The sequence below is a fragment of the Bidens hawaiensis genome, unplaced genomic scaffold, assembly GCF_021521415.1.
Source record: "Bidens hawaiensis isolate Kalapana, Puna unplaced genomic scaffold, B.hawaiensis_p1.1 tig00009159_1, whole genome shotgun sequence".
Taxonomy (NCBI): Eukaryota; Viridiplantae; Streptophyta; class Magnoliopsida; order Asterales; family Asteraceae; genus Bidens; species Bidens hawaiensis.
The window spans coordinates 153,489-179,858 of record NW_027491673.1 but is presented as its reverse complement, the minus strand read 5'-3'; the positions used below and the strand labels follow the sequence as shown (position 1 = coordinate 179,858).

Below are 26,370 nucleotides of genomic sequence, written 5' to 3'. Positions count from 1 at the left end.
GGACTATAAAATGAGGTCAGTTTAAATAGTTAGGATTATGATTACTTATGTTTAGTATATTGTAATAAGTAGCTTACATTAAAGGTCAACAGGTCAAAGATAGTCAACCCTAAAAAGTCAACATTCGGTTGGTTAAAACCGTTGGAGGGTATATACGTTAACATACATAGGGTCAAAATTGTATGTATTAAATAGCAGAATTGCATATTTCAAGGGTAGAACGATCTTTTCCTATAAACCCAAACTTGGGGTTTACCACGGGATCATAATTAAAAAAAATGCTGCAATTAACTGAAAAAAAGAAAAAAGAAAGAAAAAACTAATAAGTTGTGTAGGCTCTAGGGCTAGATATACAAACAGTTGATTTTCTTCTTCTTCCTCCCAAAATATAGAGTCCTGGATTTTGGAATGACGTAACGCCTCAATAATAATAATATTGAGGTCCCCTCTTGTTGGGATTAGAAACACTGGATTTGTAGCAGGCCAGGCAGCATTGAAGGCGGCATCGGGCAAGGTTGCTAAACACGTGAGAGCTTGTTTGGAGAATCAACACGTGTTTATCCCCTTCGCCTTTGACACTTTTGGTTTCTTAGCCCCGGATGCCGTGGACCTTTTGAATAGGGTTCAGAAAGTTGTGTATAGTAACGTATCAGCCCATAAGAATCAAAACTTTGTTTTTAGTCGGATTGGGTTTGCTATCCAAAAGGGGTTGCGGCACAGCTTGTTGCCCGCTTACCTGCCACTTCATTGTAAATTGTTTGGATGTTTCTATGAGATATAAAAGTTGCAAGGAATATTACATGAATTTTTCGATTTATAATAATAATAACAGTGTTAATCTTAAAGATCTTAAAGAATGGCGAAGACTAGACCAGGCAAGCGAGACTTGGAGTCTTACACCATCAAAGGCACCAACAAAGTCGTCAGAGGTAACTAACATTCATTTGTTTATTTATTTCTTCTCAGATTCTAGGGTTTGTCATACATTTTAGGGTTTTTAATTGGTGCTGGTAGACTAGTTAATTGCAGACTGTTTCTCTTGGATTTTGTTTGTGTGTGTAACAATATAACCACTTAACCCTTACAACTGATTACATGATGAAACTATAGCCCACTCCTTGTTGTGCTTTTTTCATTTTAGCCTTTAATCTTATCTTAGCAATTTCAAAATGCTGTCTGTCAACTAGCAGCCAGCTAATGAGGATGCTCATGACACATCAGCGCTAAACCGATAAAATGGTGTTGGTTTGTTTGCCCCAAAAAGGGGGAAATGGAGTCACCATTTTGTTTAATCAATGAGATTTTGACGCCTAAGCCCAAATATGTTCTTTATTTTTAATTTAGGACACGAGGGAACAAACCGTACGTTCGGTTAACTGTTTGGTGGAAAGTTTGTTTAGTTCAATGAGCGGACATGAACAGGTGTCGCATTCATTCATTTATGTTTGTGAACGTTCATTAGTGTGCGTTTGTTTAAGTTCGTTTGTATACTTCAATTTTTTAGGCCCGGAAGATTTTCTTTTTGTTACTGTTCGGTCAGTTGTGCTCGTTAATCTATGTTCAGTTATGTTCGTTCGTGAACCGCTTGCTTATACTATTAGCGAATGAACATAAACGAACACGGACAGGAATCCCCTATTCGATTTATCTGTTTGTGTTTGTGCGGTTCGTGTGCATGCATACACATGACCGATATTACCATAAATCGACACACTTTAAAAGTTTGTTACATATCTATATGTGTACCAAACTAAGAAAACAAGATTTTAATTTTTCCTATTTTCATCTTATTTGCAAGTTGGAGATTCTGTGTTGCTTCGATCCTCTGAGAACGAAAAAAATCCGTACGTGGCTCGTATAGAGAGCATCGAGGCCGATGTTAAGGGAAACGTTAAGGTTCGAGTTAGATGGTATTATCGGCCCGAAGAATCAATTGGCGGAAGAAGACAGTTTCATGGAATAAAAGAATTGTTTTTATCAGATCATTATGATACTCAAAGTGCTCATACAATTGAAGAAAAATGTATTGTTCATACTTTCAAGAATTACACCAAGCTTGAGGATGTGGGACCCGAGGACTACTTTTGTCGGTTTGAGTACAAGGCTGCAACAGGAGGGTTCACACCTGATCGTGTCGCTGTGTAAGTTTTTGCATGCTCGGTGATAATGTTGACCTGTTTAGAATAGGTCAGGTCGGGTTCTGTTATGTATTTAACTAGTTAAATGGGTAAAGTAAAATTGGCATACGGGTCGACCCAAAATGCTTTAACTTTTAATACATAAAACCCCAAATCTTTTTGTTCAAAGTTAGAATTCTTATTGCAAATTTTTAAATCAAATTTGAAAAACTAATTATTTTGTCAAAATTTATATTATTTTAATTAATTATTTATTAAAAGAATATAAATTTTGACAGAAGTTTTTTGGGTCATTTCAACCATTAGGGTGTGTAAACGAGCTGAGCCCGTGCTCGACTAAGCTTGAGTTCGGGCGTGGTACAGGTTTAGGTATAAATAGTTACATAATACTTAGTACTAAAGAAAACATCTAAATGAAGTTAACTTAAATTAATAAATAAAAAATAGAAAAAAAAACGTGGGGAAGCATGAGGGTATGAAACAAACATCGGAGAGCCACGAGACAAAAACTAAGATAAAGTTAAGCTCCTAAGACATATTTCTAACCGAACTATATCCCCCCCCCCCCCCCCCCCCACCCCCCAAAAAAAAAGTCCTCAACCTTATTTAATATATTTAAATATATTAAATAAAAGTTACATAAAGAATAGACTTGTGAGCCAGCTCAAGCTAGAGGTGCACAAATCGGTTTTTTTGAAAAAACCGGTTCGGTTAATAACCGGACCGGTTATTAACCGGTTTTTGTCAATGAAAACTCAAACCGGCCAAACCGGTTTGGACCGGTTTAGAAACCGGTTAGAACCGGTTATTAAACCGGTTTTTTTACAACCGGTTTTTAATAACCGGTCTAACCGGTTAACCGGTTTTTTTTTTTTTTTTTTTTTTTTTTTTTTTTTTTTTTTTTTTTTTTTGCTTTAGGGTTTAGGGTTTAGGGTTTCGTTGTTAGCATTCTTTGCTTGGAAGATTAAAAACACATAACTTTCATTTATAGCTTTTACATTAAAAATACAAACATTAAATCGTTATCGCATATTCGTAACTCAAAAATACTAACATTAAAGAATGCTTAGACACGATTACATTAACAAGTTGATGTTTGTTACTCATTTTCTTCGCTACCCGATCCCGAGCTATTCCTTAGGTAATCGTCGTACGCGGCTTCTTCATCGGTCATTGGTTGAGTGTGTCCTTGATTGACCTCGTCTTCATACAAGGCCGCCTCATACTCCATTTCCCCCTCGAGTGAGCGTTGATGTTGTGCCCTATCTAAAGAGTCCAAGTAATCCTTGTAGCAAATCGACATCTCTACAGCTGGTGGAGTGAGTCGAGTCCTCCTAATCGATATAACCCTGCCAGAAACAGAAAAAGCAGACTCCGAAGCTACCGTGGAAGCTTGGACCGTTAGTAAATCTTTGGCCATGGCGGCGAGGATCGGAAACTCATCCTCCTTACCTCTCCACCAAGCCAGCATATCAAGACTTCTAAATTCATCCGGAGTCATGTGTTTCACAAAGTTGGTACCACCATACCTTCCAAGTTCACTGCTTGGGGTGTTTACCCTTTGACGTTTACCGGCGTCTTCCCAAATCATGTAGTACATCCCCATTTCAAGGTCGGTTTGGGATTGGGATTGGGCAACAGCTCTTAACGAGTCATGAATTTGGGAAGACGACCCGTGTTTTGTAAGGTAAACATCATACATGTTTGCCAAGGTGGTGTTGAAAGCATTCTTTAAAGTTTGGTTATAATGGGGGTTTTGATCGTCGTTTAACTCTAGCTCATCACAAATTTTTTCTATTAAAGCTTCAACACCACCAACATTGATGCAAGGGTTTAACGCAGCCGCACAGGTCAAAACAGCGGGTAGTTGTTGAAAATATTTTCTAAATTTTTCTTTCATTTTTGCACCCATATCAAAATAAGGTGCACCCCTACAATGAATTTCAGTCAACTTTGTGCACATGACAGCAATTTTTGGTAAAGCAATGGGGCTTGTTGGATAGTAAACCCCGGATAAACTAGTTGTGCAAGATTTAAAAATTTGAAGAACCTCCGTAACGATCTCAATCAATAACCAGTTTCTAGGATCGTACGGTGCACATTTACCCCTATTTGACAAAATTTGATGAAACGCAATTAACGATTGTTTTTGTTGGATGGCTTTCTCAAACATTTCACAAGTCGAGTTCCATCTTGTTGGACAATCCCAATTAGGCCCCAACCATTGACAGTTAGCTTCTTCACAAAATTTTTTGTATCTTGAAAATGTTGAATTGTTGCTAAAAACATCTCGTAACATTCTTTTAAAATTGTTTCTTTGCGTTTCGATCACGTTTAACCCATCTTGCACGGCCAAGTTGATAATATGTGCAATGCATCGGCTATGAAAAAACGCTCCATCACAGATAGGTTTATACTTTAATTTTAAATGGCCAACCGCGGCCGTATTGTTGGACGCGTTATCAAACGATATTGAAAAGATTTTATCTTCAATCTTGTATTGTCGAATGACTTTATCCAAGAGTTTAAAAATATTTCTACCCGTGTGCGGGTAATCAAACAATTGAAACGCAACGGTTCGTTTCATCATTTGCCACGACCGGGGGTCAACCCAATGAGCCGTCACACAAATGTATGAGTCGGGCGAACCATTAGGTACCGACCACACATCCGTTGTTAAGTTCACACCAGTTTGTAAGTTTGAAAAGTATGAAATTAGTTCGGATTTAGCGTTTTTCCATGCTTTAAGACAATCTCTTCTAAGGGTCGAACGACTTACGTGTTGGTAGCGTGGTTGAACATACTTTTGCATCATCTCCGTGAATTGAGGGTTGTCGAAGTGGTTGAAAGGAAGTGATTGTTGAATCACAAAGTTGCCAAACTGTTGACGTACCGCTTCAAGGTCGTACGTAAACACCGTTCCTTGATTCGTCATCTCCGGCTGCGAACTACTTCCGGATTCGTCCTTCAAGACCTTGCAAGAGGGCTTTTCTACATGAGCTCTTAAACTGGAGTTTGCTTCTTTGTTATAAAACTTCAAACAATGTTTGCATCTAGCTTTTTGGGTTCCGTTAGACATTTCGCATAGGTCGAAATGTTGCCAAATATCTTGGTTTCGTTTCGTGGGGATGACCCGAACGACGGTTTCTCCCGTGTTCGAGGCACCCATGTTGACCGATGAAGCAGCACTTTGGGAGGCCATGATAATCGACTACGAATTAAGAGTGGTATACTCGAGTATGAAATAAACGACTACGAAAGAAGAGCGTTTGGAGTTGTATAATCGCGTATGAAATAAACGTTTAGAGCGTTTGGAGTTGTATAATCAAGTGTGATCTAACCAATACCCAACCTAAACTATATATAGATGTTTGTGGGGGTAAAATGGTAAAAAAACAAAAAAAAAACGGCTAAAAAACGGTCAAAAAAAAAAAAAACGGCTATAAAGCCGTTTGGTAACGTTCGACAACCGGTTTAACCGGTTAACCGGTTATTAAAAAACCGGTTAACCGGTTTTTTTTATAACGGTAATAAACCGGTTATTTTAAAAACCGGTTAACCGGTTTTTTAATAACCGGTTATTAAAAAAAACCGGTTATAAAAAAAACCGGTTATAAAACCGGTTTTGGCTCCAAAACGTATAACCGATACGTAAACCGGTTACGTAAACCGGTCAAACCGGTTTTTAAAAAAACCGGTTTTTAAAAAACCGGTTTCCGGTTGAACCGGCCAAACCGGTTCCGTAACCGGTTTTTTTGAACACCTCTAGCTCAAGCTCGTTTAAGCTCAGCTTGATTTGAGTTTTTCGAGCCGATCTCGAGCAGCTTGGCTCATTACACCCCTGCTACTAATACAAAAAAGAACTGTTTTGACCAATTGTTGTTTCATGATTTTCTTTTTGAAAAGGTACTGCAAATGCGAGATGCCATATAACCCTGATGACTTGATGGTTCAATGCGAAGCCTGCAAAGACTGGTACATACATTTTCAAAATGCTCATACAAATTTCATGAGTTGTGCATTAATAGCGGTTTGAATTATTATGCCTTTTATAATCCATATATTATTTCAGGTATCATCCTGCTTGTTTAAATATGACAATCGATCAGGCAAAGCAACTAGATAGCTTTACGTGTGACGAATGCTCGTCCTTAGATGGTAAAAGGCCTCACAGTCGGACTTCAGGATCGGGCCTGTCCAATGGCAAGGTGAGATTATATTTGCAAATCTTAATTCAATTTATTTTGTATCGTTGTCATCTTGATTTGCATTTCTTGGATGTTTTTCAGGCGGCAAACAAGCGCCAAAAGAAGTGAGTTAGCTTGAACAAGGTCGTACCACATGTTATGGGTGTTGTACAGTGCAGACGTTATGCTTGAAAACCTTGTGGTGTTAATGATTAGTGATGAGAAGTCGTAGTTTGGACTGTATTTTAGTGTTTCTACTTGTGATTCAAGATTTCTGTAGTTCCAAATTTGGTGGTTCATTTGCCAGGCTTAGTTGTTTTAGACCGTTTTAGACCGCACCGTGGTCTTGGTTTACTCATTCGGGTTTTGCTAGCTGTTGTTAAGTTGACTTTGATATTATCGGGTTTGGTCCCCTGGGTGTGTTATCATCCTAAGTACTCTCAACTATGGCTTCCAAACTTTTTAAAACTTATTTTAATATTACAATATCAGTATTGAAATGATTGTATGTATGTACAATTGTACATACACACACTTCATTCTCAATATTGGGTTCATATATAAAAAACACATGAAGGAATTATGGATATCCATAAGCATATATATAATTTAACAACCTAAAGGGATTATATAAAACCTTAGAAGCATGTATGTAAACAATGATACTAAACATTTAAAATGGCAAATCTAATTTGTATGTATATGATGTTAATTTTTCAATATAGATATCACCGTGACCACCACAACAATGCCAACGCCACGCCGTGAAAGTGACTCATGTTTTGGATGTATAGATTTTTGTTGGTGGTTAGGGCTTTGTTTTTGTTAATCTGATGTATAACCATTTGTCTGTAGGTGATGTTAATCTATTTATGTGAAGATATTGTGTATGTAATTTTGTATATGTGGGTATATAGCCTAATAGCCATATAGGTGTACCTACCTCAATTTGCTGGACTTAATGGTGGCAGGAATTATTGGTGGTGGTGGGGTGCGTTTTGTGTGAGAGAGAGAAGGGCGGAAGTTAAAAGTTAAAACACACTTAAATATTTTACTAAAAACCACTGATTGGTAGTTTTTTAATGATTTTATTAAGAGTCTATTTATAAATTAATCATATGTAGGGTGTGTTGGGTTACAAATTCTAATGGCTCTCGAAACCTTTTAATGGTTAAGTTTTAGAGACATGCTTAGAGACTACCTCTAAATTTATTAGACCTCTTATCGATTCAACATTAGATTGCTAAATAACCCTAAATAAAATTTATATTTCTCTTTTAAGTTTAATTTAATGAATTTTTAATAGGAAGGGTAGTTTGGTATTTTTGTTTGAACTTAATTGAAAAATTTAAAGACGTTAGCTAATAAGGACCATCCATGTTATGAAAACCTAAATATCGGGCCAATTAGTGAACATTTTTTCAACCATCAAAATTAACTGTGTAATTACTTAAGAACCATCCACGTTATGAAAACGAAAGTATCGGGCCAATTAGTAAACATTTTTTCAACCATCAGGATTAACTATGTATTTAGTGAACCTTAAGAATCAAACATGTAAAAACTGTAATTCGCAAGGATCAACCATCCAGTTAACTTGTTAGATATTTTTAAATTTTAATAGTTATAAATCATCGTACTGTGACGGGTGAAAAGATTCGAACCTCTCATACAAAACATATTCTAGAAGAACCACGTTTTATTTTCTTGTCCTGCACTCCTTTGTCCGACTATGTGTTGTGTTTTGAGTTTTTCTTCCTTTATAATTTTTTATTGATTTTTTAAACCAATAAAATATTTTATTCCTAATTATCACAAATAAACTTTTTAAGAGCTTTCATAAATAACTAGTATGCATTTATAATAGCTACGGGTGAGCAAAAATCGGATAAGACTCGCGAGACCCAAAAGACATGTCACATCCGTACTTGTGAAACCTATAGCATATGGATAATTTTTTATTATCTCGGATTTACGAATAATTCAGATAATTTCAGATATTTAGAATATCCGAAATATTTCAAAATACTATGCACATTCACGTGGACTGTGGAGGGCTTGCCATGACAACATTAAAAAAATATGGATAATAACCATCAACCACTCAAACCACAAGAGAGTTAAGTGAACATAACCCCAACAATAAATACCCTCAACATATCATTCTTTTTCATATCTTCACTAGCTTCAAAAAAAATAATAATAATAATAATAAATAACATTTCTTGTACCCTCCGACTATGGAGATCACTAAACTTTCCTTTGTTCTTGGAATAGCAATAGTTTTCTTGTTATACATATGGAGGATTTTGAACTGGTTGTGGTTCAAACCGAAGAAGATCGAAAAGTTTTTAAGAGATCAAGGACTCAAGGGTACCCCTTATAAGTTATTGTATGGAGATTTGAAAGAGATGGTGCAGATGATGATCGACGCCAAGTCCAAACCGATGAATCTTACTCATGATATCGCTCATCGCGTATCACCTTTCTTTCATAAAACACTCACCGCTCTTGGTAAGAAATTAACGTTGGTTATCTTATTTTGTTTGGAACTATTGCATGCTGTGACCGATATTATCAATGGCCTATACGTGTGTTTCATATAAAGTTTGACAGCTACATGTAACTATGGTAGAAAATAATAAATTAATTAACAGAAAATGAAAATCTCAAGTGAAACTCATTCTTTATTACTGTCTTTTGTGCCGGCCAAATTAATTATTTGTCTTTATAAGTTACCCCTAGCCATTAAGTTGTAATTAAGAAAGAAAAATTGGTTTTAAATAATTCTAAGTATACTTGATCGTAAATAGTCGTCTTAATTTCACACTTAGATGGTGTTTGTGTTAGGATTAAACGCACACACGAAACTGAACACGACACGAAAGCAATAAACGGACACGAGGATTTAACGTGGTTCGGTCTAAACTGACCTACGTCCACGGGTGGCAACTAGGTATATTTTTGTTGAGTGACAATGATTACAAGCACATAACAATCATATATATAGAGATGCAACTAGGGTTAGTATCTTATTAAACAAGAAATCCAAACCGGGCCGGGCCTGCCCTTTGGACTTCAAATAATAAACCGGGCCTACACCGAAAAGGCCTACGAAACCCAACAAACTCCCACTCGGAGGCCTTGAGTACTCTCGTATGCATTCCTGATTGTACTTCTGTAATCCGAACATTAACCATCTTCTAGTTGCCACCGCCTTCTCATCAATTAACCTGAAGGCCGTTGAAGCTCCTTGGAGCTCCAATACGTTAGTCACGGCTAAAACTGCCCCTGACCCGTTCTCTGTCCCTACCGGCTCCCACTGAAACAAACTACCGGATCCCGAGATATCCTGAGAACAAACACTCTCCATATTTAGCAAGTAATTCACTGGAGAGACTTTTACAGCCGGAATACTGGTTTTCTTAATCCCTGTCGACCTAGAACTGTAACTGAAACACGACTTGTGCTCCCACTGTCACGATATCCTCTGACTGATTTAACCTTCCTAGCTCGTTCATCCTGAATATTCACTTTGGCTCTGGGTTTGTTACTTGCAAAACGAACCTTCTTCTGCCCACGAGATTCTGTGAACCGGACTTTGTCTTTCACCAAAACTGGATCCATTCCTTTCGGTGACATATCGACCATATACAACGAACCCATTTTCTTGCCACGAGCAACAACGAGATTCCCTTTGACTACTTTCCACTGCCCATTCCCGAACTTAACATCGTAACCCTGGTCATCCAACTGCCCAACTGAAATCAAACTTTTCTTCAAACTTGGAATAACCCTAACATCTTTCAAAGTCCAAGAAGTACCGGCTGAAGTTATCAAATCAACATCTCCCATACTCGTAACCTCTAGAATATCATCGTTCGCAAGTCGAACCTTTCCAAAATCCCCAAACTTTAGATTCTTTATCGTTTCACTACAGTGAGTGGCATGAAACGATGCACCAGAATCCATCACCCAAGCATCAAAGTTATCCTCAACACTAAGAACGTAAAACTCATCCTCTGGGTATTCTTCTGCAGTGTTGACTTCTGTAACGTTCACCTCTTTCTTACCATTCGGACACTGATTCCTGAAGTGTCCCTTCTCTTTACAACCCCAACATTCAATATCATTACGAGTTCTAGACTGACTCCTCTTCCTACTCTCACCGCCTCGTTGTTTTCCCCTACTTCTGCCTTCTGTGACTAATTAATATATTACTTGATGATTCACCTGAATTTCTGTGTCTTGAATCTTCTCCAAGAATCAAATCCCGAATCCCATCAAAAGTAATTTTTGTAGACGAACTACAAACTGCAGTCACTGTTTGCGACCAACTGTCGGGCAAAGAGGATAACAATAAAAGACCTTGAACTTCATCATCAAACTTAATGCCGACTGACACTAAGCGGGAGAGGTTCGAATTAAGATTATTAATATGCGTTGTAACTGACCCACCCTCTTTCATTCTGGTTGTCACTAGCTCTCGGATAAGATAGACTTTATTCGTTGCCGAAGGCTTCTCATACATGTTGGATAGTGCCTCCATCATACCACGGGCTGTGGTTTCTTTCATGACGTTAAACGCCACATCTTCCGACAACGACAAAGTAATACAAGCCCTAGCTTTCTTGTCTAACTTCTTCCAATCTGCTTCTGACAACTTTTCTGGTTTTTCATCCTCAAACACTACATCCAAGTCTTTCTGACAAAGTAGTGCCTCAATCTGCATCTTCCACCAACCAAACTTATGTCCGTCAAACTTCTGTATCGAAACTTTTCCGTATTCTGCCATGACAATGACTAAAACGAAAAACTGGATAAAAAACAGAGACATACACAGCAACACGAGCCTGAACTTAACGATTGTTCTACTAAACTCCGTTAAACAATCAACCTATTTTAAACGCGCAACAGGATAACGAACTGTAAATCAGAAAACTGAAACTTTAACTGAAATGACAAAACCTGACAAACGCGGTTGGCACTGGCTACCCGTTTCTTTAAACAATTTCTTCTGATTTGACGACTGTTTTTCAACAAAAATAGGATCTTGACTCAAACGGTTCTTGACTCGTTCTGCGCCTTTTACAAGATATGAACTCCAAACAAAAAGTATATAAAACCAATATATATTATTATTTTTTGTTTCTTAGCAAACCATCCCAAATATAAAATAATAATAACAACAGTAATCCTCTGTCACGTAAACTCCAAGAAGCAATATGGCTTCTTCTTTTCCCTTTAATGGTGCAAACTCCAAGAAAATAATAATACCTATTCTTTCTTGTCAATCGCAAACAGCAGGATCAAAAAACAAGAAGCGGCAATCGAAGGACGACGCGACAAATCAGATTACACGAGATGGTGGTCAAAGGGTGGTGATGCAGTGCTCGACTGAACCCTAGTCGTGATCGTTGGGCTGGGTTTAGCAGCGGCGAAACAGCGGCGGCGGCGTATACCTTAACGCCAATCGGAAAACCGTAGCAGCGGCGGAACCCTAGCGCGGTAGGGTGGCGGCGGCTGGAAGGTTTGGCTGCGACTCGGCTGGTTCTCATGTTCTTCGTGTGATCCCGAACCTAAGCTCTGATACCACTTGTTAGGATTAAACGCACACACGAAACTGAACACGACACGAAAGTAATAAACGGACACGAGGATTTAACGTGGTTCGGTCTAAACTGACATACGTCCACGGATGGCAACTAGGTATATTTTTATTGAGTGACAATGATTACAAGCACATAACAATCATATATATATAGAGATGCAACTAGGGTTAGTATCTTATTAAACAAGAAATCCAAACCGGGTCGGGCCTGCCCTTTAGACTTCAAATAATAAACCGGGCCTACACCGAAAAGGCCTACGAAACCCAACAGTTTGGTCCAAACTAAATGTGTATTTTTTTTTCAACTGTCCACGACAACGGATGATTAACTTCGTTAGCCTGTTGCTTACGTGACACGCCTAACGGGATGTTGAAAAAATATACATCTTTAGTTGGGACTGCTATTTGCTAATAGGGGGCACAATTTTGATTATGTAAAACCAATTTTTAAAACAAGAAACAGATGATTATAGTCACGGACGGTTAACATTGTTAGTCACAGGCCATTGATAAAAAATACATATGTAGTTGAGACCGTCACCAACTAAGAGCAAAATTAAAATTGTTATCTGAATAAGGAAAAATTAAGATTATTTAAAATCAGTATTTCATTAAATAATCATTAAACACTTTTCTTTTGTGAATCATATTTAATAACTAGAATATTTAATTAATATATAGGATATGTGTATTTAGCGACTAGGATATCAATTTTTATTCTTTTTTAATAGCAGGATATCACATCTATTTAATTGAATGTGATATCCTAGTCATTAAGAGTAAAATACACTTTCATATTTTTTGTACTCCAAAATCATAAAACGTTACCTCCTACATATTAAACATGTAGAATTTTAATATTGTATTATATATATAAACTAATATATCCTACACATAAATTGGTACATTCTACACTTGAATTAATATATCCATTACAAAAAAATATGTTACAACCCACGCATCAAATCTACACATAGAACAATATAACCTACCCATACATTAATGCATCCTACACATCAAATAGACACAGAGAAAATAGTAACATACATATATAACATAATAACTTGTAAATAGCACTTAACATCCTACATATGACCTAAACATAGATCTTAATCATCTACATGACGAACATAACATCCCACATTGGTATAACATTCTACATTAGTGTAACGTGCACATGGCATCCTACATATGGCCTACACGTAAATCTTATTTCACCGTGCAGGGATTGTTAGTTCATTTCATTTCGCCAACACATAACTAATATTCACTTACACAATGTAAGTCTAAAACTGAGATGAAACGACAGTGTGTGTGTGTGTTTTGGTTGTTTTAAATTTTATTTTGTTTCGATGAACCTTTGTTTTTTTAATACATAAATGGTAAATTCGCTTTATTTAAAGGGATAATGATAGCTTTAACTTGTTTAACTAGCCGTTGGTTTTATTTATATAAAGAACTTGATATCAAAAATAAAATAAAAAATGTAGATTTCTTTATTGATAAAGGAAGATATTGATTATGGGAATTCAAAAACATGAATAAACTATAATAAAAAAATGGTAAATTCATAATTAAAAAATGTAGGTTTGCTTGTCATAATAAGAAAAATATAATAATAAGTTATTAAAATTCAAAGTTATGATAAACTGGAATTAAGGAACAAACAATATAACTTATAATAAGGAAAAATATAATTTATAATAAAAAATATATAAAACAATTAATATGTAACTATCTTCATAGAATAAATAGTTACGAAACATAAGAAAAATTATTTGTACTAAACCACCTCTATAATTAAAATAAATCATATCACAAAAAAAATTGTGATTGGTTGGTTTATTTATCACACTTTTCGTAATAAAAAATCCTATAAATAGAACGAATTGTTTGAAATTCCCACTCGAGTTGAGAAACTCGTGACCCAGTGTAACAATTAACTTTTTTTTTCTAAAAAAAATTATCACCATACTTGTTATTATAATTTTAGGGCTTTCGTGTTGATTATATATAGGTAACAATTGTTTTACATGGATGGGAACAAAACCTGTGGTACATGTATCTGAACCTACTATGATACGAGAGGTGTTGGCTAATTATAGTAGATACCAAAAGCCAAGAGGAGGTAATCCATTAACAAAGTTGCTAGCTAAAGGTTTAGTAGATGCTGAGGGTGATCAATGGGTTAAACATAGAAAAATCATCAATCCCGCATTTCATACGGAGAAGCTCAAGGTTTCATGTTACTCATTTTTCTTGTTTGTTACTAGATCAACATACCTTAACTTACTGTTCCTAATATATTATTAAGCAAATGTCTATAACTGTTTTTGCAGCATATGATACCATCATTTTACGTGAGTTGTGGTGAGATGATCGATAAATGGGATAAACTTTTAACCCAAGAAAGCTCATGTGAAGTGGACGTGTGGCCTTATCTTCAAACGTTTTCAAGTGATGTAATCTCACGTACAGCGTTCGGTAGTAGTTTTGAGGAAGGAAGAAAGATATTTGAGCTTCAAAGGGAACAAGCGGTGCTCGTTATAAAGGCTGCAAATTCAGTTTACATTCCAGGTTCAAGGTAAGTGAGTTTCCAAACTTTATTAGACGATTATATTAGTAAAATCAAAAGAACCTTGTGCTGATAAAATAAGATTGAATAGATTTTTGCCAACAAGAAACAATAAAAGGATGAAAGAGATTGACCAACAAGTGAGGAGTTCAATAACAAGTATAATTAATAAACGGATTGTTGCGATGAAAGCCGGGGAAGCTAGCCATGATGACCTTTTGGGCATACTTTTGGATTCCAATGACAAAGAAATTAAACAACATGGAAATAACATTTTCGGATTAAGCATTGAAGATGTCATTGAAGAATGCAAGCTTTTCTATTTTGCTGGGCAGGAGACCACAGGAAATATGCTTGTTTGGACTATGATTTTATTAGGTAAACACTTAGAGTGGCAAACCCGCGCTAGAGAAGAAGTTTTACATGTCTTTGGAGATAAAACACCAGATATTGATGGCTTGAGTCATCTAAAAGTTGTAAGTTTACCTACTATACTATTAAAACAAGTGATTGATGACTATTTTTAACGTACGTTCACTTAGGTCTGTAAACGAACCGAACGTTTATGTTCGTTTATTTAATAAACGAACGAACATGAACACAAAATTTGTGTTCGTTTAATTAAATGAACGAACATGAACACATGTTCCGTTCGTTCATTTATGTTCGTTTATGTATTAATAGAAAATAATTAAATATTATCTGGATACGCCATCTGCTTAAAGGTTTTATATTTTTTAATTTGTGTTCATTTATGTGTTTTCAGATTTAAGTTTGTTTATGTTTGTTTGTGTTCATTCACATTGGTTCATATATGTTTATTTATGTTCGTTTATCTTTGTTTAGTTTTGTTTGTTTAGATTTTAAACAAACGAACACAAATGTCCATTTTTAAATACGCACATGAACATAAATATCTGTTCGATTTAATTATAAAGTTAAATGAACGAACACGAATATGCCCTTGTTCGTGTTCATTCGATTCATTTACGGGCTTTCAATATTCACATTGATGAATACATCGGTCTTATTATCTAGCCTCTACCGATTTTATTTGTGTTCGTTTGTGTTTGTGAACCGTTCCTGAACACATTAATTTTCTTAATGAACGAACACGAACATAAAATCTCGTTCGGTAAGTGTTCGTGAACACAATATTTTCTTAACGAACGAACATGAACAAGGCCTTGTTTGTGTTCGATTGGTTCGTTTACAGCCCTACGTTCACTTGTTCTAATTTCTTTTATATGCAGATGAATATTATATTTAATGAGGTTCTTAGACTATATCCACCAGCCGTATTATTGAGACGACTAGTACATGATGAAACCAAATTAGGTAACCTAACTTTACCCGCGGGGACTCTTATCCAAATAAATGCATTGATTTTGCATCATGAAAAAGATATGTGGGGTGAAGATGTGAACGACTTTAAGCCTGAACGATTTTCTGAAGGTGTTTCAAAGGTTACTAAAGGACAAGCCGCATACCTTCCGTTTGGTGGGGGGCCGCGTATATGTATTGGCCAGAATTTTGCTCTACTGGAAGCGAAAATAGCTCTTGCAATGATTTTGCAACGCTTTTCGTTTGAGCTATCTCCATCATACTCGCATGCTCCGCACGCAATGCCTACTTTACAACCTCAGTTTGGCTCGCACTTGATCATGCACAAACTTTAGGCGAACTATCGCATATATTATAGTTTAATTGCGATTGCGATCGCGATATATGTTGTGCCATGTATGTCACATATGTTGTATGAAAGAAGTGACAAAATTTTCCAGAAAAATGGAATCGGTGGTCTTCGCCTAAATCTATCAGTTCTTGATTTCAATCATTTTGATTCTTAATAATCTTCTTATTCAAACCTGAATGTGTGAATTAGTTTTCTTCAATCTCCATTGATTGTTTTAGACTTTTAGTATATACTTTATTGATGTATATTGATGTGTTGGAAATTATATATTACACCATCGGATAGATAGGATAGAATAAAAGTATTGAGGAAAACATAAATACTTTTTAACAGAAACCAACTTACCAAGTCCATCTATGAACAACAACTCAGAGGTCACCAAATAGACTTTCAGAGGTCTTTGAAAGCACTCAAAGATAGAATCCAATCAGGAATAGCCTAAAAACCAATGTGATCATCCCTTTGTAAAGCAAACAGAGAAACTGGTAATGTTAACATCACACTAAGGACAACTAATCTACACTACATATTGCTGGGATTTTTATACGGTTTTCTTAATTTGTAGTTAACGAAAGCGAAAACATATACAACATCATAAAAATATCTTATATATCCCACATTGATCCATTTGCAAAAGTAAAATAAGAAATCAACCACAACTATATGGTGTTTTGAAATTACGACCTTAAAGATAAACGGGGTTCAAGAACCCGACCCTTATCCAAACCCTTAACCCGTTTACTAGTTTCTAGATGTACATCAGATTTGCGACTCATCTGAAATTTAGGAAAAAATTGTATGTAATATATAATTCATCAGAAACTTTCCAGCTACTAAAGAAAAAAACAAATGGCCGTACTACCGATTGGAATTAGATATATGGGAACTAATGAATACGTCTCTACATGTAATTTGTGAATGTGAATATTATTTGCATTAGTTCAAATTGTTGATAAACTTTTGAACTTACTATGTTATTAAATGAAGCATAGTTGTTTATATATTAAAATCACGTATAAGAAATGCTACTTGCTAGCGGATGTTGAAAAAGAGAGGTTTTTAGCCATAAGATGGATTGTCGCCCTTAAACTATACCTATCTGATTAGCTTGGATCCTTGAAATCCTTATTCATACCTGACCCGTTTATTGTTTATGGTCACGGGACATGTCTACTATGCTGGGACTAGGGGTGTTCATCGGGTCAACCCGATCGGGTTTCGGGTTAATCGGGTCGGGTTAGTCGGGTTTTCCAAAAAAAAATTAACCCGCAACCTGACCCTATTAAGGTTCGGGTTAGTCGGGTTCGGGTTATTCGGGTTTCGGGTTATTCGAGTTAATCGGGTTAACCATGTTACTTTTCATAATTATAAGTTGTTTTTTGTGTTTGTAACTTACAGATTGCAAAATTTCTCATTCCACTCAATTTTCAATTTCTTTTACAAGTAATTATATTATAATTACACATATAGGCCTATAACGAATCGAACCGACAAGAATAAAGGCATGTCCGTGTTCATTCAATTTACTTTTAACAGACACGAACACTTAATAGAACAAATATATGCATTCATGTTTGTTAGTTAAAAACTAAACATGTTCTTGTTCGTTTATTTAAAATCTAAACGAATTGTTCACAAACATAGTTAAACAAAGATAAACAAACATGAAGGAACATATATGTACATACATTAACGAACACAGACATACATAAATGAACACATTTAAATAAACACAAACAAACAAATATAAAACATATTAGGGTGATATAGTTTCTAAATACAAATAATATTTAATAATTTTCTATTGATATGTAGACGAATGAACTTAAATGAACGTTATAAACAAACGTTCACGAACATAAATAAACGAATGAAACATGTGTTCATGTTCGTTCGTTTAATTAAATGACACAACATAAATGAACTTTCTGCCGAACGGGTCATGAATAAGCAAAATAATTAACTCATCTATAAAGCTTACAATATTGCCTTTATAGTGCTTATTTCACGTTTTCATCATTGTATTTAAAGTTAAGAATTACCACTAATCGGGTTATTGGGGTTAACCCGAAGCCCGACTTTTTTCCAAAAATAAACCTGAACCCGACCCTATTAACAATTCGGGCTAACCCGAATAACTCGGTTAATACTTTTTGACTATTTAACCCGACCCGAGTTAGCTTATTCAGGTTTGGGTCGGGTTAATCGGGTTCGGGAACGACGTTAGCTAGGACTATTGATAAGGCCCATTTGTGAGATTAGTTATTGGGCTTTGAAGGAATGAAACCAAACCCCTGTTCAGTGTTGTTGTTAACCAAATGAAAATCAAATGCATAGTTACAGTCACCATGATCTATAACTACTGAATTGATTAGATAGGTTGACGTAATCATCGTAATCTTAAAGTCAAAGTGAAATCACATTATTATTATTATTATTATTATTATTATTATGAACAAAAAAGGTCTAGCGATTCTCCTCCGTTCTAAAATGAGGCCACTTTCCCCTTTGTCTGTAAGTACTGTATTTTCCTCCTCTGATTATTATTTCTGTATATAATTGAAATTATTATTATTATTATTATTATTATTTATTTTCCTAATTCTTCTCAGATTTCGAAAATTGAATTCAAAATTCAAATTTGATTATTATTATATTATGTAACTCTGATTCAAATTGATGCGGTTTCGTTGGATAAAATTTGTTAGGACTGATATAAGCATTGTAATTTTATAATTCTGCAATACATCAGTCTTGTTGTACAACTACTGATTAATTGGAATTTTTATATAAGACCCCGCCAGACCCCACCCGGACCCGTTTAGTGGCGTTTTCAGGACCCGGGAACAGACCATGTTGTAAATAACCGGGTTTGATAGGTCCAGGTCTCGCGGGTCTCACTTGGATTTTGTAAAGAGCAAATGCATCAGACACGCGAGACCTGACTCGGACCCCTTTTAATGTTACCCTATTGTAAATAACCAGTCTGATCATGTTCGGGTCTCGTGCGGTTTATGCTCACCCCTACAATTTTCTATAATTTTTATACACACACACACACACACACATTTTTATGTGTGTGTATATATATGGAACCGTCGCATATTGCTTGAACTAGGCCGGAATTAAGGCCTGAGTTAAGGTCCGACTAGGTCTGACACTCTGACTACTGATTTGTGGCTGATTACCCAAAATTAATCAGTCACCGGCCAACTAGCAATTAGTCGCTGACCTTTACAACACTGCAATAGATGTGTTTGTATTGTATGTATTAGTATCTCAGTTTTGGAACTATCATCATCATCATCATCATCATCATCATCATCATCGTACTCAGTATATCCCAGCAATAGCAAAGCTATGGTAGGGTCTGAGGAGGGTAAGATGTAGGCAGCCTTACCTCTACCCCATAGGGATAGAGAGGCTGCTTCCGGTGAGACCCCCGGCTCGATAGTAGTTTTGCATCAAGCCTTGGACATAAGGCACATAGCACTCAATCATCGGGACACCAGCTGATCGGTGCATGTACCCTTATCTTTCAGCTATCAACGCCACTACATGATGCCTGATTAACCGTCCGTCACTTTTAACGTTATTTTCACGAGATTAGTAAAATAACGTCAAAATTAGTGCAATTTCACTTTTGCCCACCCGAGGGTTCACACATATATACATCATATGTGCGCATCGCAAGCAGGGCTAGTTTTGGAACTATGCATTGTTGTTCTTTTCTTGCTTAGTTATAGTTCTTAATAATTATGTCCCGGATCATTTGCAGCATATTTCTACTATTTTTAAGATAAAAGGCTTGCTATGATTTTTTATAAATAAACTGGAAACATGTCTGATGTTTGTTTATCTCTCAATATTTGATGCTGATATGTATATGTTTTTTTTTTTTTTTTTTTTTTTGGGTTTTTTGGTAGAAGAAAGTTAACCAACTGCAACATGCTCCTTTGGAAGGGAACATATCAGTCACTCAAAACGCCTCGATCAAGACCGAAAGGTTTTGTATGCTTAATCATTATATACAGTTTCATCAAGATTCTTTTTCCTCCGTTTATGCAAACTTCTAATCTAATTTAAATACTTTCAGAGATTTTGGGCAGGTGCGTGAATCAATGCATTCAGTCATATCAATGAACAAGAAAGAGATATTAGACACTGCACTAAATGAATTCTCGGAGGTAAAGGAAATAAATTCTGTTGATTAATGTTCCATGTATGGTGCTATTTGATAATGTGATGAGTACTGATAATAGGCGTGTAAATAAACCGAACGTTCAGTGATCTGTTTGACAGAAACTTCTTTATGTTCGTTTATTTAATCTATGGACAAACATGAACAAATTTGGTTGTTCATTTAGTTAAATGAACGAACGTGAACAAATTTTGTTTATGTTTGTTAGTTTAAATTCCTTAATATGTTCATTAAAATTTTTAAGGCTCACTACATTTTAGTCTAGTTTTAATAATGTTTAGGCCAAACATGTTCATTCATCTATCTTCAGTTATGTTCATAAATCGTTCGTTCATACTGTTAATGAATGAACATAATTGGACACGTTCATTTTCTTAACAAACAAGAAACCATGTTCGTTATATTACTTTTTTGGTTGAAGTTAAACAAACAAAAGCGGACATGCTCTGTTCATGTTCACTCAGTTCGTTTACATGCCTAACTGACAGTATGGATGTGGTGGTGCAGGGTTATTTTAGTCTTTCTCAAGAAAACCGTCACAAACTACTACTCATTCTCGCTCGAGAGTATGATCTTAACAGGACTAAAGTTAGGGATTTGATGAAGCAGTATGTTGGTCTTGAGATCCCTAAAGGTGGGTCTTCTTTTGTTACAAATTTGCATTTTGGTTTATATTGTTTTGACTTTTGAGTGTAAAACAATTAACTGCAGGAGATGAAACTGATGATCATGGGCATGAATTGGATGGTCAACTGTCTGCTTTTTATAGAATTGAAAGAAATTTGAGACATGCGCTTAAGCCGATGTATGAGGTTCTCTTCGAAAGGCTTAACACACATCCTGGTGGTTTGAAGTTTTTGGCTTCGGTTCGTGCTGATATTTTATCTATTATCGCGTAAGGTTATGCCCAAAACTGTTGTTATTTGACCCCTGAGTTCCTAAAATTGTGGTATGAAAATGTTGAAATGTTATAAAATGTGATTATTTTGTTCAAGTTTAGACGGTTATGTTAAATATTTAGGGATGAAAACATTGCATCAATACGTGCTCTCGACTCTTATTTGAAAGAAAAGCTTATTACTTGGTTAAGTCCCGCTAATTTGGAGCTTCACCAAATTACTTGGGATGATCCTGCTTCTTTGTTAGAGAAGATTGTAGCTTATGAGGTTTGCATCTGTTACTGCTTTTGAATTATGATCCACAACGTTTAAACTTTTTGTTAAACAATTTTGTACATGTTTGGATCATAATTATTGAATATATATAGTTTTTTAAAATTTAAAGTTATTTTAATTTTTGTATAAATTTTTATGTTTATGAGTTCAATAAAATTTACATTTACAGGCTGTGCATCCCATTAGTAATCTTATAGATTTAAAGAGGAGATTGGGACTAGGTCGCCGCTGTTTTGGATATATTCATCCATCTATACCGGGTCAGTCTTCCTGCACATGGCTTCCAATGCTCTTACTGATACTCAAAGAAGATAAAGATTCGTTTGATTTTATAAATAAAAAGATGAATATTTTTTCTAGGAGTAATGCTCTGAAGCAGAAAGTTGTAGTCGTTTTTGAATACATAACATGACTAGTGTCTAATCTTTTTGTCAGGTGAGCCTCTTATATTTATTGAAGTTGCACTTATGAAGCATATAGCTTCTACCATACAGGTAAATGTTTTACCATCATCATTTTAATTTTTTATATTTTTTTATTAACCATTACTCGCTTCATTCCAGGAAGTTTTATGGCATGATCCTCCAACACCTGAAGGTGAAGCAACAACTGCATTATTCTACTCCATTTCATCAACTCAGGTTATTTAACTTCAATATTTTTCATTCTAATTCCGACATTCGGATATATTATTTCCCTCGTTTACTTTTACATGACCAATACGGATAACTTTTAGTTTTAATATTGGCAGCCGGGCTTAGCAGGAGTCAACTTAGGAAAGTTCCTTATTAAACGAGTGATATATCTCGTGAAGAAAGACATGCCAAATATACATGTAAGTGGTATAAATCAATTATGCAAGCGTCATTTGCATAACTTATTTTGGTTTTTAACCTTTTACACATTTTTTTATAGAATTTTGCAACCCTAAGCCCTATCCCGGGCTTCATGCAGTGGCTGCTATCTAAATTAGCATCATCCGAGAGATCGGGCCCCGTTTTCTGTGAGAACATCCTCAAACCCGAGGAAGAAAGAGCACTGATGGATGCATACATGTAAGATTAGAATATTGTAGGCCCTACTTGCTTCATTTGAGATTAAAAATAATCTATATTGTAGGGACTCAAATACAGTGGAAAATGGGATGGAAGTGTTGCTGACCTTGTTGACCTCATCAAACCATGAGTGGACTCGATCTGATCAACTGTTAACTGTATTAGAACCGATTCTATTAAGACTATGTGCCAGGTATGTTTTATTATCTTTAATTAATTCTTGTTAAGTTATGTTAATTAAATTTGTTAAATATAACAGGTACCTTGTACTTGAGAAGAAAAGAGGGAAAGCTCTAGATTCGGTTGCCAATTTTCACTTGCAAAACGGAGCCGTATGTAAAAAAAAAAAAAATTGCATCTCTGCCACTTTTCCTGTCCTTTTTTTTCTTTCCCCATTTATGAAATTAATCATTGTTAATTTTGTATTCATAGATGATTGGAAGATTAAACTGGATGGCTGATCGGTCCGAAAAGGGTCTTAGTCAAAGTGCAGGAATTATGGTAAACTACATTTACAGGTAATTAAGATATTAAACTCTCATCTCAGTTTATAAAATTTTTTAACATAATATAATTATGAAAAACATATTTGCAGTTTGGAAAATATTGAAGATTATGCGCAGGCTTATTTTAGCACGGGGCATATCCAAGCCTCTCCTGATGTCCATAACCATATCAAGGTAATCTCTCCCTCTCTTTCTCGCACACACGCACACACACACATACATACACACATGCTTAAATGGTAATACACATATTTCCATGTGTAGCCACTGGAGAGAAATGAAGATTCAATAAATTAGGCACGATTCATTGAACCGACTTCTGTAAATACTTTATAATATGTTACCTTCATTTGAATAAGATGTGATATGATGCATTACATGAAATGTAAATATACATGATTGTATGCAACACTTGATGGAGAACAAAATAGCATATTATCATCCATAATGTAACAAGTTTCATTTATCATTATCTACGTGACTTGTTTCCAACACGTAATCCCTCATAATTCTCGTGTTAGAATCATCAGCCATCTGCAGAAACATAAAAAATAAGAACTAAATTATTGGAGCAAAAGAAGTAACTTATAATATGGTTTTCTTTTTTACCTTTAACGCTAATCGTTTTAAATTGTCCCACTCGAAATCTCTCTTGCAGTATGCAGACCGAACCTAAGTAAATTATATGTTTTATTAGATAAAACAAGCTTAACTTTAGTGCAGTTAGCAGAAGAATAAACTTAACAAATTACAATGAACAAGAGCTATACTTACCTCCAATATTCTCATAGCTATGAAGGTGGAAGCATCATGTGAATCCAACAAATTAAAAGATAAAAAAATAACAAATAGTTAAAAACTCTCAAATAAATACAACAATATGATAATAACATTTACTCTAACTTTATGTACTGTAGTGATTAGGAATGGACTAAACTAGTTTTAAAATTTCGAAGTTTTGACCTGTTTACAGTTAAACGGGCTGATTTGCGTTGTACTTACCTTGTTAACTGGTCAAATGGGTGGTAAAGTTTAAAAATTTAGATGGAAACTGTAATTGTGAATTAGGGAAGTTATTGAATACCTAGCGTTTTATGGTTTGGTGATTCGCGCATTAACTCTGCACAAAATTTATCACCATCATTCAAAGAGTGTGTTTCCAGAAACTCCATCAAATCCTTATATGCCTCAATATTGTAGCTCTGTTCTGTCAAAACTATATGTCAAACCAGATGCTGCATATCTCTTGGATAGTTAAACTTTCATTTAACTTTTATTTTAATTAAAAAAGTTATCATGTTATTCAAACATTTAAACACTGTATTACCACTTGTTTGACCATAATAAGTCAACTAATTCTAGGAGGAAGAGAACACACCTCAAGCTGTGCAGTGACAACCCTGACTGCAACATACGTAAAGAAATTGTGAAGATTTTGTGCTGCTTTGGACTCTGGCGATGCTTCTCCAAATCCTGTCAAAAGTCAACATTCAAGAGTCAAAGCAACCATATTTATAAAACAAAAAGGTTAACTTCTCTACCTATCAAAAGTCGATAGTCGAGTCTAGTCTAGCATAATCGAATTTCGGTTTACTTAAGGCTGTGCCTGGAGCTTTAAAAGGCCCGGTTACATTGAATTGATAATGATTAGCTAAAAGTCGAAACTCAAATCATAAATCCTTTGAAATTATTTTATTTAATATTTTGGTTCATGATTTTAGTACACATTTTTGTATGATCTTAAGTCGATTAATGATTCGTGAATTGTAAAACTAGTTCAACCCAACCTACATGCTCTCATCAACCCTTCAAGTTTATATATTTTGACCATTGTTCTTCCCAATATGCTAATTCATATCTTTCTAATAAGCAAACAAAGAAACGTATCTAGTAAAATCCTATTCCTAAAAGGCCCGAAGCTTCAAAGGTAATTTTTTCTTCGGTGTAAAAACTAGTAACTTAAAACATATCAATGACAAAAGAGAAAGAATCACAAACCGCCTAGAAACTAACAAGCACCGGCGCTAACAAAAAAGACTAATATTTTATTTAATATATGTGTATTATTAGATGATCACCTGAGACATGCATCTTTTGACAATTTGTAAGAGTGAGGTGAGATGCTGGCTTCAAGTGTTTAAAAGTAAAAGGAAGAGCTCCAATGGTTGTGTTATGGGGTTTGTGGCACAAAACAGCAAGGTGAGATAATGGAAGAATGGTTGAGGATTCCATAGTTGGTTAATCATTTGAATTTGATCTGTTTTTATCAACAACAAATGTGATTGGATGACATTGTATCATGCAAAATATCTTTGTTGTTTTTTTTGGCATAAATATCTTTCACTCTTTTATTATTTAGCTTACAACGATCCACGCTCAAGAAGACAAAATCGTCACAACTCTTCTAGTCACGATTGTAAAATTAGTTGTACAAAAAGGACCCTTACAATATTACAATATACATCATACAAAATAGTGCTTTTTTTTAACTATTAGAATTTTGAGGGTCGAAAAGTTTGTCATTATATCCTATGTGCCAATATAGTGATTTATAGGTTGGGGTGTCAACTTATCGCAAGAAAAAGAAATAATTAGGTTTGTGTTGTCATGTTTAACCTATTTACTAAACGGGAAATTTCCCAAAATAGTCATTTTTGACTATGGTTTTCCACAAATAGCCCAAGACCAAACAAAATACCCAAACTAGCAAAAAAATTTAGTCGGATCCGACTTAAACTATTTCTGATCCGACTGAATTTTAGTTGGTCCGACTTAATTCTTCATCTTCTACCTATCAAACCCTAAACCTCCATAACCAACCTCCATCTCCATCTTTCTTATTTCTTCATTAAATCAAACAAATCAATAGCACAAATCACTTAGTTTTTCGAGGAGAACACAACCATAGTAGTGTTCAATTTCACTCTAGAACTCAAAATCAAAAACTCCCTGAATTGAAAAATCTAGGGTTCGTTGGACAAATTAAAGAGTCAGATCCGACGGAAGCGTGAACTGAACTGTCGGATCCGACTGTCTTTTCCTCCGACGGTTCGTCTGGCTAATCGGTCGCCAAAACCTTGAAACATCAGATCCAATGAACATCAGGCAACATGGTGCATCGTGATAGGCTATAAATTCCGCCGGATCATTTATTGTTTCAGTCGGAATAATATGGCTACTTTGGGAATGTGGTTTGGTCTTGGGTTAGAATTGGAAAAGCTTGATA

The 26,370-nt window shown here is 35.4% G+C and overlaps 4 protein-coding genes across 5 annotated transcripts; 3 read left to right on the top strand and 1 right to left on the bottom strand.

Moving 5' to 3' along the window:
• The first annotated feature begins 856 nt into the window (after positions 1-856).
• Positions 857-6,788, top strand: LOC143531383 (chromatin remodeling protein EBS-like). The gene is made up of 5 exons (XM_077026691.1): positions 857-929; positions 1,799-2,141; positions 6,045-6,113; positions 6,211-6,346; positions 6,428-6,788. The coding sequence occupies exons 1-5, from the start codon at positions 857-859 to the stop codon at positions 6,452-6,454; spliced, it is 648 nt and encodes a 215-aa protein (XP_076882806.1). The 3' UTR covers positions 6,455-6,788.
• A 1,764-nt stretch (positions 6,789-8,552) lies between these two features.
• Positions 8,553-16,384, top strand: LOC143531382 (cytochrome P450 CYP72A219-like). The gene is made up of 5 exons (XM_077026689.1): positions 8,553-8,839; positions 13,954-14,174; positions 14,276-14,520; positions 14,603-14,987; positions 15,765-16,384. The coding sequence occupies exons 1-5, from the start codon at positions 8,566-8,568 to the stop codon at positions 16,188-16,190; spliced, it is 1,551 nt and encodes a 516-aa protein (XP_076882804.1). The 5' UTR covers positions 8,553-8,565; the 3' UTR covers positions 16,191-16,384.
• Positions 16,385-18,593: 2,209 nt separating this feature from the next.
• On the top strand, positions 18,594-23,575 carry LOC143531379 (uncharacterized). Of its 2 annotated transcripts, none has more exons than XM_077026686.1 (16): positions 18,594-18,721; positions 20,134-20,213; positions 20,304-20,394; positions 20,916-21,042; positions 21,120-21,303; positions 21,430-21,574; positions 21,753-21,843; positions 22,019-22,077; positions 22,147-22,224; positions 22,335-22,418; positions 22,499-22,638; positions 22,703-22,831; positions 22,898-22,970; positions 23,071-23,156; positions 23,234-23,318; positions 23,409-23,575. In XM_077026686.1, the coding sequence occupies exons 1-16, from the start codon at positions 18,659-18,661 to the stop codon at positions 23,439-23,441; spliced, it is 1,548 nt and encodes a 515-aa protein (XP_076882801.1). In that variant the 5' UTR covers positions 18,594-18,658; the 3' UTR covers positions 23,442-23,575. The 2 variants fall into 2 exon arrangements, with proteins under 2 accessions (XP_076882801.1, XP_076882802.1); XM_077026687.1 differs by having other exon boundaries at positions 18,595-18,721; positions 20,137-20,213.
• LOC143531381 (chaperonin-like RBCX protein 1, chloroplastic) lies at positions 23,462-25,499 on the bottom strand. The gene is made up of 6 exons (XM_077026688.1): positions 25,223-25,499; positions 24,523-24,617; positions 24,229-24,346; positions 23,919-23,935; positions 23,754-23,816; positions 23,462-23,678 (listed from the first exon to the last, which is right to left on the bottom strand). The coding sequence occupies exons 1-6, from the start codon at positions 25,374-25,376 to the stop codon at positions 23,604-23,606; spliced, it is 522 nt and encodes a 173-aa protein (XP_076882803.1). The 5' UTR covers positions 25,377-25,499; the 3' UTR covers positions 23,462-23,603.
• Positions 25,500-26,370: the final 871 nt, after the last annotated feature.